The 17,115-nt window shown below is 51.0% G+C and overlaps 2 protein-coding genes, 2 non-coding genes and 2 pseudogenes across 5 annotated transcripts; all 6 read left to right on the forward strand.

Moving 5' to 3' along the window:
- The first annotated feature begins 598 nt into the window (after window positions 1–598).
- Window positions 599–2,725, forward strand: LOC118945315 (LINE-1 retrotransposable element ORF2 protein). The gene is made up of 3 exons (XM_090226275.1): window positions 599–707; window positions 969–1,663; window positions 2,177–2,725. Exons 1-3 carry the CDS (start codon window positions 599–601, stop codon window positions 2,723–2,725), a joined length of 1,353 nt encoding a protein of 450 aa, XP_090082401.1.
- Window positions 2,726–5,329: 2,604 nt separating this feature from the next.
- On the forward strand, window positions 5,330–5,509 carry LOC118945547 (U2 spliceosomal RNA; annotated as a pseudogene).
- Window positions 5,510–5,928: 419 nt separating this feature from the next.
- Window positions 5,929–6,045, forward strand: LOC118943721 (U5 spliceosomal RNA). The gene has a single exon (XR_005039039.2). It is a non-coding gene; the product is annotated as a U5 spliceosomal RNA (small nuclear RNA).
- Window positions 6,046–6,300: 255 nt separating this feature from the next.
- Window positions 6,301–12,783, forward strand: LOC118936583 (uncharacterized). 2 transcript variants are annotated; one of them, XM_090227353.1, is made up of 2 exons: window positions 6,301–9,192; window positions 11,764–12,783. In XM_090227353.1, the coding sequence occupies exon 1, from the start codon at window positions 7,492–7,494 to the stop codon at window positions 8,866–8,868; it is 1,377 nt and encodes a 458-aa protein (XP_090083479.1). In that variant the 5' UTR covers window positions 6,301–7,491; the 3' UTR covers window positions 8,869–9,192; window positions 11,764–12,783. The 2 variants fall into 2 exon arrangements, with proteins under 2 accessions (XP_090083479.1, XP_090083480.1); XM_090227354.1 differs by having other exon boundaries at window positions 6,311–9,196.
- LOC118945529 (U2 spliceosomal RNA) lies at window positions 12,758–12,936 on the forward strand (annotated as a pseudogene).
- A 405-nt stretch (window positions 12,937–13,341) lies between these two features.
- Window positions 13,342–13,458, forward strand: LOC118945583 (U5 spliceosomal RNA). The gene has a single exon (XR_005040698.1). It is a non-coding gene; the product is annotated as a U5 spliceosomal RNA (small nuclear RNA).
- The last annotated feature ends 3,657 nt before the right edge of the window (window positions 13,459–17,115 follow it).

Genomic DNA, 17,115 nt, shown 5'->3' on the forward strand with positions numbered 1-17,115 from the left:
TGCTTTCTTCTCAGACCACGTAATGCTGACGTGCACCCTTTCACTATCTTCGGGTGTGACTGTGGGAAGAGGGCCCTGGAAACTGAACTGCTCCCTTCTAGAAGATGATAGAGTAGTTAGTCAGTACAGAGAGCAGTTCAGCCAGTGGCAGACGCTACAGGACTTCTTTGACACGCGAGCACAGTGGTGGGAAATGGTGAAGGGAAGGACAAGGACCTTCTTTAGAGAGATAGGAAAGGAAAAAAGCAGAGAAAAAGATAGACGCATGGTGGGACTGCAAAAGCGACTGGAAAGGTATTTTAACCTATGCCAACAGGGCCTTGATTTTAACCAAGAAATTAAAGAAGTAAAGAAGGAAATGGCACTTTTAGCAGAACAGAGAAGCAAGGGGGTTATTTTAAGAAGCAAGGAAAGGGAATTAGAAGAGGGGGAGAAGTGCACTAGGTACTTTTTTAAGAAAATAATTAGTAAGGGTAGGATTATGACAGGATTGAGAAACAAGGACGGGGATTTAAAAACAGACACAGAGGGAATAAAGGAAGTGGTCGAGGACTTTTATGGGGAACTGTTTGGGGTAAAAGATGTGTGCGAGGGAACAATGGGGGACCTTTTAACATACATCGACAAGACCTTACCCAATACAGACGACCTGAAAAAAGACCTGACGAGGACAGAAATCGACCAAGGACTGAAACGTTTTAAGAGGGGTAAATCACCGGGGGAGGACGGCCTCCCTTTTGAGTTTTATCTGACCTTTTGGGATGTTTTAGCCGACGAACTTCTGACTGTTTTTACTGACTTCGAACACCTCGACAGACTACCCGACAGTTTTAGAGTGGGGATCGTGACTCTTTTACACAAGAAAAACGACAGGACGGACCTGAAAAACTGGAGACCGATTACCCTTTTAAACTTTGATTGTAAACTTTTTACCAAGGTTTTAACACTCAAAATGTCTTCTGTCTTAGGGGAGGTGATCCACCCGGACCAAACCTGTGCCGTGCCCGGAAGGAAGATCACGGACAGCCTGATACTGATCCGAGATGCCATCTGTTATGCGAGAGACAGAAACATGCGGCTTGTAGTCCTAAATTTAGATTTTGAAAAAGCCTTTGATCGGGTCTCGCACCAGTACCTCTTTAAGGTACTGCAAAAAATGGGTTTCCCGGACAGGTTCTTAGCTAGGGTGGGACTGCTGTACGGGGACATCACCAGCAAAATCCTTGTAAATGGGCATCTGTCAAAAGCAGTGGGAGTACACTGCGGCGTCCGTCAGGGCTGTCCGTTATCTCCCCTTCTGTTCGTGGCCTGTATTGAACCACTGGCACAGGTCTTGAGAAGGGACCAAGGGATCAGTGGGGTGGGTATCCCGGGGAGTGGGGGGATGACCGCCAAGTGCGTCTTTTACATGGACGACGTCAACATTTTATGTACCGACCTTTTATCCGTCGACAGGACTCTGGACAGGACTGACTGGTACGGACGAGCCTCTGGGGCGAGACTGAACAGAGACAAGACAGAGGCCCAATTCTTCGGACCGTGGGCAGACCCAGACTTGACCAGACTACCTCTGACAGTTAAACTGACGGACATAAGGGTACTGGGGGTAAAGTTTGACCGGGGGGGAGGAGGGAGCGGTAACTGGAGCGGAATCCTGGGGACGGTAAGACAGAGACTGGGTTTTTGGGGACTACGACAGCTGACTTTTGAGGGCAAGGTTTTAATCATTAAAGCTGTGATTTTACCTGTGCTTTTATTAATCAGTTCTGTTTTTATCCCCCCTCGAAGGAGTATTTTAGACCTGGAGCGGATGCTTTTTTACTTCCTGTGGGGAGGCAAGTGGGAGAGGCTGAGGAGGGAGGTGGTCAAGAGGCCCAGGTCCAAGGGGGGGAAAGGCTTGCCTGACCTCTACTTGTTCCTGGGCAGCCGCTACACAGCGTTACATCTGACTCTTGCCACCTCCCCGGTCAACAACAAGACCCAGGCCCTCGCACGGTTCTGGCTGGGATCTTACCTCAGGACTCTGAGGCTGATCCCAGTCGACCTGCGAGCCCCAGTCTCTTTCCTGCTACCCCCGCACTACGCCCAGCTCCAGAAGTTTTTAAGACATTTTAAACTGGAAAAAGAAACAGTCACGGTTTTAACAAAACACCGCTCTCTTCTCTCTCTTGTGCAGGATCGGGAACCAGTGTGTCCAGTGCGCGGGCTCGCTATAGGTGAGCCCACAACGGTTTGGCGCAACGTGGCCCATCCTGCTCTCCTGAATCGGCATCGGGACCTGTCCTGGATGGTCGCCCACGAGATCCTCCCGGTCAGGGCCGTTATGCACTCACGGGGCATGGCGAGGACATCCGCGTGCCCCCGACCAGGCTGCGGCCAAGAAGAGTCGGTGAGGCACATGCTCTGGGAGTGCAGAGCCGCCAGGGACCTGTGGAAGGAAGCAGGCCCCCTGATCACCTCGTGTCTGCCAGCAGGGGAGGACCTAACACCTCAGCTCGTGCTGTATGGGGTGGGCCGAAGGTCCATTCCATCAAAGGCCTTCACCAAGCTCTGGCCCACCCTCACGTGCCTGAAGGAAGCACTGTGGTCCTCCCGTAGCCTGCTGGTAGCGAAAAACGTAGAGACCACCCCCCAGGCAGTGGCCATGGTAGCCACGGAAGCCCTGGGGTGGTACGGAAGGAAGGGGGCCTCGACCCCAGGCGAAGGGTCCCCCACAACACCCTAGGTCCCGGCGGCCACGGCCTGACAGCGCTGCGGCGCCTAGGGCGATGCGCCTAGGGGAGGGATCTCCTCTGGGCCCCGAAGGACGGGACGATGATCTATTCAGAAGAGCAGGATGAGGTGAGCTTGATAAAGACTCACCCCCCTCCTGTACAAGGGACTGAAGACAGCCTTTTAACAAAGTGACTTTCTAACATATTTTCATGTCTTAAAAATGTTTTACCTTTGTTAGATCATTAGTACACATTTTAAATGGCTTTTACAGATTTGATGTTTTTACAAGGAAAGTACTTTTATCCATTATTGTTTTCATTGGTTTTAACAACATGTACTTTTTAAGAAATTTAAATGTAACTTTCAAATGCTGTGTTTTATGCTTTGTTGACGTTTTTATGTGTATCAATGATGTAAAAAATGTATGAGCTGTTTTTAAAGGAAATGTGTCAATAAAACTTTTCCAAAAGAAAAAAATCTGTTCTTATCGAGATGCCATCTGTTATGCGAGAGACAGAAACATGCGGCTTGTAGTCCTAAATTTAGATTTTGAAAAAGCCTTTGATCGGGTCTCGCACCAGTACCTCTTTAAGGTACTGCAAAAAATGGGTTTCCCGGACAGGTTCTTAGCTTGGGTGGGACTGCTGTACGGGGACATCACCAGCAAAATCCTTGTAAATGGGCATCTGTCAAAAGCAGTGGGAGTACACTGCGGCGTCCGTCAGGGCTGTCCGTTATCTCCCCTTCTGTTCGTGGCCTGTATTGAACCACTGGCACAGGTCTTGAGAAGGGACCAAGGGATCAGTGGGGTGGGTATCCCGGGGAGTGGGGGGATGACCGCCAAGTGCGTCTTTTACATGGACGACGTCAACATTTTATGTACCAACCTTTTATCCGTCGACAGGACTCTGGACAGGACTGACTGGTACGGACGAGCCTCTGGGGCGAGACTGAACAGAGACAAGACAGAGGCCCAATTCTTCGGACCGTGGGCAGACCCAGACTTGACCAGACTACCTCTGACAGTTAAACTGACGGACATAAGGTTACTGGGGGTAAAGTTTGACCGGGGGGGAGGAGGGAGCGGTAACTGGAGCGGAATCCTGGGGACGGTAAGACAGAGACTGGGTTTTTGGGGACTACGACAGCTGACTTTTGAGGGCAAGGTTTTATTCATTAAAGCTGTGATTTTACCTGTGCTTTTATTAATCAGTTCTGTTTTTATTCCCTCTCGAAGGAGCATTTTAGACCTGGAGCGGACGCTTTTTTACTTCCTGTGGGGAGGCAAGTGGGAGAGGCTGAGGAGGGAGGTGGTCAAGAGGCCCAGGTCCAAGGGGGGGAAAGGCTTGCCTGACCTCTACTTGTTCCTGGGCAGCCGCTACACAGCGTTACATCTGACTCTTGCCACCTCCCCGGTCAACAACAAGACCCAGGCCCTCGCACGGTTCTGGCTGGGATCTTACCTCAGGACTCTGAGGCTGATCCCAGTCGACCTGCGAGCCCCAGTCTCTTTCCTGCTACCCCCGCACTACGCCCAGCTCCAGAAGTTTTTAAGACATTTTAAACTGGAAAAAGAAACAGTCACGGTTTTAAGAAAACACCGCTCTCTTCTCTCTCTTGTGCAGGATCGGGAACCAGTGTGTCCAGTGCGCGGGCTCGCTATAGGTGAGCCCACAACGGTTTGGCGCAACGTGGCCCATCCTGCTCTCCAGAATCGGCATCGGGACCTGTCCTGGATGGTCGCCCACGAGATCCTCCCGGTCAGGGCCGTTATGCACTCACGGGGCATGGTGAGGACATCCGCGTGCCCCCGACCAGGCTGCGGCCAAGAAGAGTCGGTGAGGCACATGCTCTGGGAGTGCAGAGCCGCCAGGGACCTGTGGAAGGAAGCAGGCCCCCTGATCACCTCGTGTCTGCCAGCAGGGGAGGACCTAACACCTCAGCTCGTGCTGTATGGGGTGGGCCGAAGGCCCATTCCATCGAAGGCCTTCACCAAGCTCTGGCCCACCCTCACGTGCCTGAAGGAAGCACTGTGGTCCTCCCGTAACCTGCTGGTAGCGAAAAACGTAGAGACCACCCCCCAGGCAGTGGCCATGGTAGCCACGGAAGCCCTGGGGTGGTACGGAAGGAAGGGGGCCTCGACCCCAGGCGAAGGGTCCCCCACAACACCCTAGGTCCCGGCGGCCACGGCCTGACAGCGCTGCGGCGCCTAGGGCGATGCGCCTAGGCGAGGGATCTCCTCTGGGCCCCGAAGGACGGGACGATGATCTATTCAGAAGAGCAGGATGAGGTGAGCTTGATAAAGACTCACCCCCCTCCTGTACAAGGGACTGAAGACAGCCTTTTAACAAAGTGACTTTTTAACATGGTTTTTCATGTCTTAAAAATGTTTTACCTTTGTTAGATCATTAGTACACATTTTAAATGGCTTTTACAGATTTGATGTTTTTACAAGGAAAGTACTTTTATCCATGGTTGTTTTCATTGGTTTTAACAACATGTGCTTTTTAACAAATTTAAATGTAACTTTCAAATGCTGTGTTTTATGCTTTGTTGCCGTTTTTATGTGTATCAATGATGTAAAAAATGTATGAGCTGTTTTTAAAGGAAATGTATCAATAAAACTTTTCCAAAAGAAAAATCTGTTCTTATCAGTTTAATATCTGATACGTCCCCCATCGGGGGACTACATATTAAATGGATTTTTCGAACAGGGAGTCGGAAATGGGGCTTGCTCCGTCCGCTCCACGTATCGACCCGGTATTGCAGTACCTCCGGGAACGGTGCAACACTTTTCTCCCGTTGTCAAGGAAAAATGCACATTCACAAAGCTATGTAAACAGCTGGCTAGCTAGCTAGCTAGCTAGCTGGCTAGCAGAAGAAGAGAAGGAAAGAAACATTCAAACTGAAAGAAAGGCGAAGCGCCCTTCAATGGGGTCCCCCGTTTCCCGCCATTTTACTTAAAAAAAAAATTTAAAAAAGAATTGGGGCCAGGATTGTGTGTGTGTGTGTGTCTCTCTCTCTCTATCTCTCTCTCTCTCTCTCTCTCTCTCTCTCTCTCTCTCTCTCTCTCTGTGCCTCTGTGTCTGTGACCTTCTTTTTATCCACAGACAGCCCTCGAAAACTTGGAAGAGTGGGTTCCGGGAGCACCCGCGGGAACCCTGCCTAGAGTGCACAGAGTGTGTCTCGGGCCCCGACCTCTTGACTTCCATATGACTCTGGTTTCTCTTCATTACGCACAAGCCTTTCGCCTTTTACTAAAGACTTCCGTGGAGAGGAACACTTACGAGTTCAACGTATTTTTGGAGCGGCTTTGCTTCTTGCAGAGCCCGGTATCTTGTTTCAAGAGAAATTGACAGAGATGGGCCAGGATAGTGACTTAAAGACGCATTAGCGACTTTTTCCAAAAAACACCTGCCTGTTTGTTGCCAGGGAAACGGTGGGTGGGTGGGTGGGTGGGTGGGTGGTTGGTTGGGTGGTTGAGTGAGTGGGGGTTGGAGGGAGAGAGGAGCTGGCTTTTGCCAACCCACCCGCTGAGGTCTGTCGAGACCCCCGGGGGTCCGGCGGTTTCAGGGTTCCATTTGTGGGTTATCGCTTCTCGGCCTTTTGGCTAAGATCACGTGCATTGTCCTTGACAGTGCTTGATCAGAGAAGCGATCGCAGGCCGGAGGGCGCCCGGGAGATTGTGCTATTTACTTTTGTTTAAAATCATTATTGTATTGTTTCACTATTATTTTTGTCCTGGGTTAGGTGGTGGGTCTGGTGGTGGACTACAGGTGCACCAGCACATGTAGGGTGAGTTTGAAGGCCCTCTGGTCCTTTTCTTTCTTATTTAATTTAAATTTCAGTTTCCCTTTGTTTGTCCTGTTTTGTACCCCTCCTCCCCCCTTGTATTCTACCCTCCCCCCCTTCAATTATTTCCTACTGTTTTGAGTTTTGTGTTGCCTGCTAGCCGGAGGGGCTTTCTGGCTTGTTGGAATGCTAGCCTCCTGGCCCTTTAGGCGTGGCAGGCATTGCATTGTTGTGTGTTTGTCTGACCGTATTTTCCCATCCACCTTGTACTTGCTAGTTCACCCCCTAAATTGCCTTTTGTCTCTGTTTCTTGTCTTGTGTTGTCAACTGGGGGACCTTTGGCCTGCCGGCTTGCTAGCTGGTTGGCTTGACCTGGTCGCTGGTGAGGCTTGCTAGCTGGTTGGCTTGGCCTGGCCTACTTGCTTGCTAGCTGGTTGGCTTGGCCCGGCCTACTGGTGAGGCTTGCTAGCTGGTTGGCTTGGCCTGGCCTACTGGTGAGGCTTGCTAGCTGGTTGGCTCGGCCTGGCCTGCTGGTGAGGCCTGCTAGCTCTCTCGGCCCTCAAGTTTGGCAGGTGTTGTGTTGGTCAGTGTTCCTTTTTGTTATCCCCTTAATTCCCCTTACCTAAATTTGTTTGTTTGTTAGTTCGCCCCACCCCCCCTCCCCCCGTTTTTGTTTGTTTTGTTCATTATTGTCCTTCCCCTTTGTGCCTTTCCCCTCCGGGGAAAATTTATTTTAAAAAATTACACACAAAAAAAAAAAAAATCCCTCCTTGTGTCCCTTCCCATTGTTGATAAGATTAGTTTGGTGCTGTGCTAGATAGTTTGTTGTGTGTCCCGTGGTACTGGTAGGCCCTGTTCAGCACAGTCTGGCTGAGCCTGCTAGTTCCTTGGCTGTTTTACACCCCTTCCTCTCCCTTTCCCCTTCCCTTCCCCCTCCCCTCCCCTCTCACTGGTGTTGGGCTGTAAAGGGAGTGGGCCTCCATCATGTCAGCAGCACAGGCTGGCATGAGGAGGCACCATGCAGTGCGCCTCCTTCTAAAGGAGAGGGGAGGAAAAATAATGGAGCTATCCCGATTGGATTTCTCCAGAAAATTCCTCCAGAAAGAGCTCGGCTTTCATCCCGCGCAGGTAAACTGCATCTTAGCCCTCCCCTATAGGAAGGGCTTCGATGTCAGTTTTGCCAACGCCAGCTTCCTGAGGGAGTTCTGGGGGAAACTCCAGAACGCCCTGAACACCCAGGGGTCCCTCACAGCGATGTTTGAGGTGACCAAGCTGACGGATAATAGCATTAAAACCGTTATTGTTCGTATGTACAATGAAACCGTACAGCCGGAGGACGTTGCAGTATGGCTGGGCAGGTACTGCAACGTGAAGGGTCCCCTGATCCAGGTAAAAGACCTCGATGGGATCTGGACAGGGGCCTGGAGGGTCACTGTCCAGCAAAGGGAGGACCCTGGGGGCTATGGTGGGTTGAAAGCCATCCCATCCACCATAGTCCTCGGAGAGAACAGGGGCCATGTTCACTACCAGGACCAGCCCAAGCTGTGCCGTAAGTGTGGTGAACATGGCCACCTTGCAGACGCCTGTCAGAAGGTCGTCTGCATGATGTGCCGGGAGGTGGGCCACCGCTACGAGGAGTGCACGAACGGAAGGTCGTGCAACCTCTGTGGCGAGCGGTCCCACCTCATCCGCGACTGCCCCTCCTCCTGGGCCAACAGGGCCAAGGCTGGAAGGAGGGAGTGGGCGGCCGCGGACCGGGCTTTCGAGCGCCAGAGGGCTGGAACGGCAGTTGCCGAGGTGGTAGCGGAGGAGCTGGTGGTGGAGGAGGAGGCTGTAGTGGAGCCGGTAGTGGTGGTAGAGGAGACAGTGGTGGAGCCGGTGGTGGTGGCTGTAGTGGAGGGCGCGGAAGGTGCAGTGGTGGAAGAAGTGGGAGGAGAGGACAAAACCCTCCCCACCCCAATCCCCCTGCCCCAGACTAATGTGACCCCTGAAGGAGAAAGGGCCGAGAAAGACGGCTCCGGAGAGATGTTCAGCGAAAGCTCCCCAAGTGGGTCAGACATCATAGGGTCGGTGTCGGAAAGCACCATGGAGACTGTGTCAGAAGGTACGGGAGAGGAGGGGGAGATTCTGAAGGAACACCTCCCCCTACGTAAAAGAAACGCTGAGGAGCTCTCTGACCCCGAACAGGGTGAGGAGAAAAAGGGAAAGGTGGAGTGGGAGAGCTCCCAGGGGGAGGAAGAACCCAGAACCTTCCCCTCCAACTCCCCCAATCAAGTCTCCTTTTTAAGTCCTGTTTTAACCTCCTCTCCCTTCCAAACCCCCTTACCCCGGAGGGAGAGAGAGAAAGTCCCTGAAGACTAACCCCCTTTTAACTTTTCAATGGCTTTTCTTCTAGCACTGTTTTTACTCACCCCTTTTATGGCTTTTAAAATCACCACTATTAACGTGAGGAGCGTAAAGACAGCAACAAGAGCACAGTCGGTTTTATCCTTTTTAGAAAGGTTTAACTCTGATGTGTTTTTACTACAGGAGTGTGGTCTACCCTTTTTATCCTCTTACAGGAAATGGGAGGATAAGTGGCGGCACGGGCCCTCCATTTGGAGTGGTTCCAATTTTAACAAGAACGACGGTGTTGCCATTTTAATCAAGACCCCACAGGTGGTGGTGAAGGGGAGCACAGTGGTGGTAGGTGGGCGTGCTCTTTTAGCCAACTGTACCTTTATGGGGAGGGATTTTAACGTGCTAAACGTGTATGGTTTTAACGATAAACATGACCGGTGTGCACTTTTAGAGGACCTGCAGTCCCACATGCTAGGGAGGGATCATCTAGTGGTGGGTGGGGATTTTAATTGCGTTTTAAGCAGAGCAGACAGGAGAGGGGCAGGAGGGGATTTTAAGGTAGACAGGTCAAGTGTTTTATTGCAAGGGCTGTGCAGGGATTTTAAACTGACTGACTGTTTTAAAACCCTGCATCCAAGAGAGGAGGGCTTCACCTGGACCAGTGGTGATGGCACCAGAGCCTCTCGCATTGATTATCTGTTTACCCGGGACTGTCCCCCAACTGATGCTAGAATAACCCCTGCTTTCTTCTCAGACCACGTAATGCTGACGTGCACCCTTTCACTATCTTCGGGTGTGACTGTGGGAAGAGGGCCCTGGAAACTGAACTGCTCCCTTCTAGAAGATGATAGAGTAGTTAGTCAGTACAGAGAGCAGTTCAGCCAGTGGCAGACGCTACAGGACTTCTTTGACACGCGAGCACAGTGGTGGGAAATGGTGAAGGGAAGGACAAGGACCTTCTTTAGAGAGATAGGAAAGGAAAAAAGCAGAGAAAAAGATAGAAGCATGGTGGGACTGCAAAAGCGACTGGAAAGGTATTTTAACCTATGCCAACAGGGCCTTGATTTTAACCAAGAAATTAAAGAAGTAAAGAAGGAAATGGCACTTTTAGCAGAACAGAGAAGCAAGGGGGTTATTTTAAGAAGCAAGGAAAGGGAATTAGAAGAGGGGGAGAAGTGCACTAGGTACTTTTTTAAGAAAATAGTTAGTAAGGGTAGGATTATGACAGGATTGAGAAACAAGGACGGGGTTTTAAAAACAGACACAGAGGGAATAAAGGAAGTGGTCGAGGACTTTTATGGGGAACTGTTTGGGGTAAAAGATGTGTGCGAGGGAACAATGGGGGACCTTTTAACACACATCGACAATACCTTACCCAATACAGACGACCTGAAAAAAGACCTGACGAGGACAGAAATCGACCAAGGACTGAAACGTTTTAAGAGGGGTAAATCACCGGGGGAGGACGGCCTCCCTTTGGAGTTTTATCTGACCTTTTGGGATGTTTTAGCCGACGAACTTCTGACTGTTTTTACTGACTTCGAACACCTCGACAGACTACCCGACAGTTTTAGAGTGGGGATCGTGACTCTTTTACACAAGAAAAATGACAGGACGGACCTGAAAAACTGGAGACCGATTACCCTTTTAAACTTTGATTGTAAACTTTTTACCAAGGTTTTAACACTCAGAATGTCTTCTGTTTTAGGGGAGGTGATCCACCCGGACCAAACCTGTGCCGTGCCCGGAAGGAAGATCACGGACAGCCTGATACTGATCCGAGATGCCATCTGTTATGCGAGAGACAGAAACATGCGGCTTGTAGTCCTAAATTTAGATTTTGAAAAAGCCTTTGATCGGGTCTCGCACCAGTACCTCTTTAAGGTACTGCAAAAAATGGGTTTCCCGGACAGGTTCTTAGCTTGGGTGGGACTGCTGTACGGGGACATCACCAGCAAAATCCTTGTAAATGGGCATCTGTCAAAAGCAGTGGGAGTACACTGCGGCGTCCGTCAGGGCTGTCCGTTATCTCCCCTTCTGTTCGTGGCCTGTATTGAACCACTGGCACAGGTCTTGAGAAGGGACCAAGGGATCAGTGGGGTGGGTATCCCGGGGAGTGGGGAGATGACCGCCAAGTGCGTCTTTTACATGGACGACGTCAACATTTTATGTACCAACCTTTTATCCGTCGACAGGACTCTGGACAGGACTGACTGGTACGGACGAGCCTCTGGGGCGAGACTGAACAGAGACAAGACAGAGGCCCAATTCTTCGGACCGTGGGCAGACCCAGACTTGACCAGACTACCTCTGACAGTTAAACTGACGGACATAAGGGTACTGGGGGTAAAGTTTGACCGGGGGGGAGGAGGGAGCGGTAACTGGAGCGGAATCCTGGGGACGGTAAGACAGAGACTGGGTTTTTGGGGACTACGACAGCTGACTTTTGAGGGCAAGGTTTTAATCATTAAAGCTGTGATTTTACCTGTGCTTTTATTAATCAGTTCTGTTTTTATCCCCCCTCGAAGGAGCATTTTAGACCTGGAGCGGACGCTTTTTTACTTCCTGTGGGGAGGCAAGTGGGAGAGGCTGAGGAGGGAGGTGGTCAAGAGGCCCAGGTCCAAGGGGGGGAAAGGCTTGCCTGACCTCTACTTGTTCCTGGGCAGCCGCTACACAGCGTTACATCTGACTCTTGCCACCTCCCCGGTCAACAACAAGACCCAGGCCCTCGCACGGTTCTGGCTGGGATCTTACCTCAGGACTCTGAGGCTGATCCCAGTCGACCTGCGAGCCCCAGTCTCTTTCCTGCTACCCCCGCACTACGTCCAGCTCCAGAAGTTTTTAAGACATTTTAAACTGGAAAAAGAAACAGTCACGGTTTTAACAAAACACCGCTCTCTTCTCTCTCTTGTGCAGGATCGGGAACCAGTGTGTCCAGTGCGCGGGCTCGCTATAGGTGAGCCCACAACGGTTTGGCGCAACGTGGCCCATCCTGCTCTCCTGAATCGGCATCGGGACCTGTCCTGGATGGTCGCCCACGAGATCCTCCCGGTCAGGGCCGTTATGCACTCACGGGGCATGGCGAGGACATCCGCGTGCCCCCGACCAGGCTGCGGCCAAGAAGAGTCGGTGAGGCACATGCTCTGGGAGTGCAGAGCCGCCAGGGACCTGTGGAAGGAAGCAGGCCCCCTGATCACCTCGTGTCTGCCAGCAGGGGAGGACCTAACACCTCAGCTGGTGCTGTATTGGGTGGGCCGAAGGCCCATTCCATCGAAGGCCTTCACCAAGCTCTGGCCCACCCTCACGTGCCTGAAGGAAGCACTGTGGTCCTCCCGTAACCTGCTGGTAGCGAAAAACGTAGAGACCACCCCCCAGGCAGTGGCCATGGTAGCCACGGAAGCCCTGGGGTGGTACGGAAGGAAGGGGGCCTCGACCCCAGGCGAAGGGTCCCCCACAACACCCTAGGTCCCGCGGCCACGGCCTGACAGCGCTGCGGCGCCTAGGGCGATGCGCCTAGGGGAGGGATCTCCTCTGGGCCCCGAAGGACGGGACGATGATCTATTCAGAAGAGCAGGATGAGGTGAGCTTGATAAAGACTCACCCCCCTCCTGGACAAGGGACTGAAGACAGCCTTTTAACAAAGTTACTTTTTAACATGGTTTTTCATGTCTTAAAAATGTTTTACCTTTGTTAGATCATTAGTACACATTTTAAATGGCTTTTACAGATGTGATGTTTTCACAAGAAAAGTACTTTTATCCATGGTTGTTTTCATTGGTTTTAACAACATGTGCTTTTTAACAAATTTAAATGTAACTTTCAAATGCTGTGTTTTATGCTTTGTTGCCGTTTTTATGTGTATCAATGACGTAAAAAATGTATGAGCTGTTTTTAAAGGAAATGTATCAATAAAACTTTTCCAAAAGAAAAGAAAAATCTGTTCTTATCAGTTTAATATCTGATACGTCCCCCATCGGGGGACTACATATTAAATGGATTTTTCGAACAGGGAGTCGGAAATGGGGCTTGCTCCGTCCGCTCCACGCATCGACCCGGTATTGCAGTACCTCCGGGAACGGTGCAACACTTTTCTCCCGTTGTCAAGGAAAAATGCACATTCACAAAGCTATGTAAACAGCTGGCTAGCTAGCTAGCTAGCTAGCTGGCTAGCAGAAGAAGAGAAGGAAAGAAACATTCAAACTGAAAGAAAGGCGAAGCGCCCTTCAATGGGGTCCCCCGTTTCCTGCCATTTTACTTAAAAAAAAAGAAAAAAAGAATTGGGGCCAGGATTGTGTGTGTGTGTGTCTCTCTCTCTCTCTCTCTCTCTCTCTCTCTCTCTCTCTCTCTCTCTCTCTGTGCCTCTGTGTCTGTGACCTTCTTTTTATCCACAGACAGCCCTCGAAAACTTGGAAGAGTGGGTTCCGGGAGCACCCGCGGGAACCCTGCCTAGAGTGCACAGAGTGTGTCTCGGGCCCCGACCTCTTGACTTCCATATGACTCTGGTTTCTCTTCATTACGCACAAGCCTTTCGCCTTTTACTAAAGACTTCCGTGGAGAGGAACACTTACGAGTTCAACGTATTTTTGGAGCGGCTTTGCTTCTTGCAGAGCCCGGTATCTTGTTTCAAGAGAAATTGACAGAGTTGGGCCAGGATAGTGACTTAAAGACGCATTAGCGACTTTTTCCAAAAAACACCTGCCTGTTTGTTGCCAGGGAAACGGTGGGTGGGTGGGTGGGTGGGTGGGTGGGTGGTTGGGTGGTTGAGTGAGTGGGGGTTGGAGGGAGAGAGGAGCTGGCTTTTGCCAACCCACCCGCTGAGGTCTGTCGAGACCCCCGGGGGTCCGGCGGTTTCAGGGTTCCATTTGTGGGTTATCGCTTCTCGGCCTTTCGGCTAGGACCAAGCTTGGTACTGCGGTGCCCCAGAGCTCGCCTAGCTGGAAGCCGACGGCCGGAGGGCGGTAAAGGTGTTGTTATTTAGACAACCGTTTTGGTGCTTGTCGTCGTTGTTGCTTTTTGGCTTTGCTAAAATTTACTTTATTTTTGTTTGTTTACTCTTCTTCCCTTCTTTTTTGGAAGAGAGAGTGATTAGAGAGGGGTTGAGTGCGTCATCGTCCTTGCGGAGATGGCGCATAATTCGACAAATAGGTCGGTCCCAGGAGTAGGACTGGCAAATACTCTAAGGTTCTCATGGAAAGAGAAAGAGATGGAGCCCTTTGGACGTGAAGTTTTTGGGAGATCCATTCTGATTGGAGTGCTAAAACTGATGGTGAAGGATGTCTTTTGCCTCCAAGGCAACTCACTGGAGGGAGTTTATGACGTCGCTTTTTACACGGAGTCTAAACATGATGAAATCCTTAAGAAGGTGAAAGAAGTGGAAGATAAAAGACCGATGTGCCATTACGAGACAAAAAGTTTGGCGAAGAATAACTTTAGAGTCGTAACGGTGAACATGTACAATCCCTACGTTAAGGATGAGGAGGTGAGGGCCTTTCTGGGGAGATATATGGACAATGTCTCCTCAGGAAGGCCCCTAAAGGACTCGTTGGGATTTTGGACTGGGAGAAGAGGTTTCCAGGCGCTCCTAAGAGAAGATCCTAAAGGACTGGGAGGGTACCTCCATCCCCCAGCTATGTTCTCCCTGGGGGCTGACAGGGGGACGTTGTACTATGCACGTCAGCCCCCTTTCTGCAGGCGCTGTATGGCCTATGGACACATCCTGGCCTCGTGCAGCACTAGAAAGTGTAGATTTTGTGGATCGGGGGGGCACGAGGCCAGGGACTGTGACGAGCCGAAGGCTTGCCACGGGTGTGGCTCCACTCAGCACCTGTGGCGCGATTGCCCGGCTCGTCAGCGGTCATACGCGTCTGCAGTTGGAGGGGGAGCAGGAGCGGGGGATGGGGGAAGAAGAGGAGGGGACGGAAGTCCTTTACAGGCGCAGAGAGCTGGCCCAGAGGGTAAAAGGAAAGAAGATGAGAAAGGAGTGACAGCGGGAGGAGAAGGAAAGAAGAAGGAAGCCAAGGGGGTGGAAGAGAGTGAAAGATCAACGGGGGAGGGAGTGGTGGGTGTGGGGGTTCCTGTGGTAGGACCTGTGGAGGGGGAGGGGGTGCCTGTGGCAGGACCTGTGGGGGGGGAGGGGGTGCGGGTGGCAGGACCTGTGGGGGGGGAGGGGGCGCCTGCGGCAGGAACTGGGGAGGGGGTGGAGGGGAGGCGGGAGTGGGGGGACTGTGCGTCGGACCTACTGGTGGAAGAGATGAGGGAACTGGCGGAGGAGCTGGGAGGTGCTGTCTCCCCGCTGCCTCTTGAGCCCCTTATACCTCTTCCACCTATAAAACTAAATAAGATGAAGAAAGGGAAGAGGGGCCAGATGTGACAGATAGGGAGAGGGAGGGGGGTGTGGAAGGGGGGGGCAAGCGAGTGATGGGGTTAAGGAGGAAGTCCCTGTCCTCACTGTTTGTCAAATCAAATCAAATCAAATCAAATCAAATCAAATTTTATTTGTCACATACACATGGTTAGCAGATGTTAATGCGAGTGTAGCGAAATGCTTGTGCTTCTAGTTCCGACAATGCAGTAATAACAAGTAATCTAACTAACAATTCCAAAACTACTGTCTTGTACACAGTGTAAGGGGATAAAGAATATGTACATAAGGATATATGAATGAGTGATGGTACAGAGCAGCATAGGCAAGGTACAGTAGATGGTATCGGGTACAGTATGTACAAATGAGATGAGTATGTAAACAAAGTGGCATAGTATAGTATAAAGTGGCTAGTGATACATGTATTACATAAGGATACCGTCGATGATATAGAGTACAGTATATACGTATGCATATGAGATGAATAATGTAGGGTAAGTAACATTTATATAAGGTAGCATTGTTTAAAGTGGCTAGTGATATATTTACATCATTTCCCATCAATTCCCATTATTAAAGTGGCTGGAGTTGAGTCAGTGGCGGCCCCTCAACACGGGGGGGGAGGGTGGATCCCTGAGAGAGGATCAGGGCTGTTTGGCTGGGGGCCCCCAAATCCTCTTAGAGGAGATGGAGTCCCCTTGCCTCAGTTTAGAGGATTACAGGGAGGAAGCTGGTGGGGAGCCCGGGGTGCAGGGTAGTCCTAACCCTAACACCATTCCTGCATCCTGGGCTGGAGAAATGGATGAGGACGGGGGGACGTCGGACGAGGGGAAGATGTCCCTGTCGGGTGTGATGGGCCAGGGGAGCATCAGGTGAGCCTCCTGTTTTGTTTGGTGGTTGTTTGTGGGTTTTATTTTCTGAGATAAGTGGTATTTTTGTTTTATAATAGAATCTTATGATAATTTTGTTTAGTTTAAATGTAAGGGGTTTAAGAGATTTTGTTAAGAGGAGGGCGGTGTTTAGTTTTTGAGAAGGGGTGGGTTTTGACGTTTGTTTTTTGCAGGAGGTTCACCTGAGGGATGGAGGGGATGTCAAAAGGTTTAGGAGAGAGTGGGATAAGGGTTTTTCGTTGTGGGGCATAGGAGGGGTGCACTCAACGGGGGTAGGGATATTGTTTGGGAATAGGGAGATTATTGTAGAGAGCACTTTTGGCGTAGTACAGGGGAGAGTTTTGGGTGTAGACATCACATATAGGGATATTAGATATAGGTTATTTGGGGTGTATGGGTCACAGGTGGCGGCAGACAGGAGGGAGATGGTGGACTGTCTGGCGCCCCTGTGTGTCACAAATAGGCACTTAGTGATAGGAGGTGATTTTAATATAGATTTGGGGATAGGGGGAGACAGTAGTGCAGGCGCCATCACCGGGCTAATGGCTTGCCATGGCCTGGTTGATGGTGGCCTGCACACTACTCCGGCAATGGTCGGTCCCACATGGCGCAACTCCAGGGGAGTTATATTTTTGTATCTAGGTCTTTGGGTCGGTTGTCTGGGCGGCTGTTGCCTGTCTTCTTTTCGGACCATGACGGGGTGCTCCTGCAGGTGGGGTCGCCAGTCTGCCTCTTCGGTAGGGGGTACTGGAAACTAGATCGGGATTTACTGGATGAGCAGGTGTTTGTTAATGCTGTCACAGGGGTGTTTCGGAGGCTTGAAGGCCTCCGGCCCATGTGTGAGGGGGTGTTAGAGTGGTGGGATATAGTAAAGGTAAGGATTAGGGCCTTTATTATAGGATATGGTAAGAGGAAGAAAAGGGAGGAAAGGAGGGAGGTGGATCGTATCCAAAGGTTGCTCGAACTTGAGTACGAGGCAGGCAACCTCGGTGGTTCGATTGACTGGGAGAAATCCAC

Source organism: Oncorhynchus mykiss, chromosome 29 (assembly GCF_057628025.1).
Source record: "Oncorhynchus mykiss isolate SJ-2025 chromosome 29, ASM5762802v1, whole genome shotgun sequence".
NCBI lineage: Eukaryota > Metazoa > Chordata > Actinopteri > Salmoniformes > Salmonidae > Oncorhynchus > Oncorhynchus mykiss.

Bases quoted from the DNA above. Each gene is read 5' to 3' on its own strand.
- LOC118936583 (XM_090227353.1), top strand. From the start codon at position 7,492: ATGTCAGCAGCACAGGCTGGCATGAGGAGGCACCATGCAGTGCGCCTC.
- LOC118945315 (XM_090226275.1), top strand. From the start codon at position 599: ATGGGGGACCTTTTAACATACATCGACAAGACCTTACCCAATACAGAC. The intron at 708-968 runs GTAAATCACCGG...CTTCTGTCTTAG, and splicing joins ACTGAAACGTTTTAAGAGGG to GGGAGGTGATCCACCCGGAC. The intron at 1,664-2,176 runs GTAAGACAGAGA...TCTCTTGTGCAG, and splicing joins GGAGCGGAATCCTGGGGACG to GATCGGGAACCAGTGTGTCC.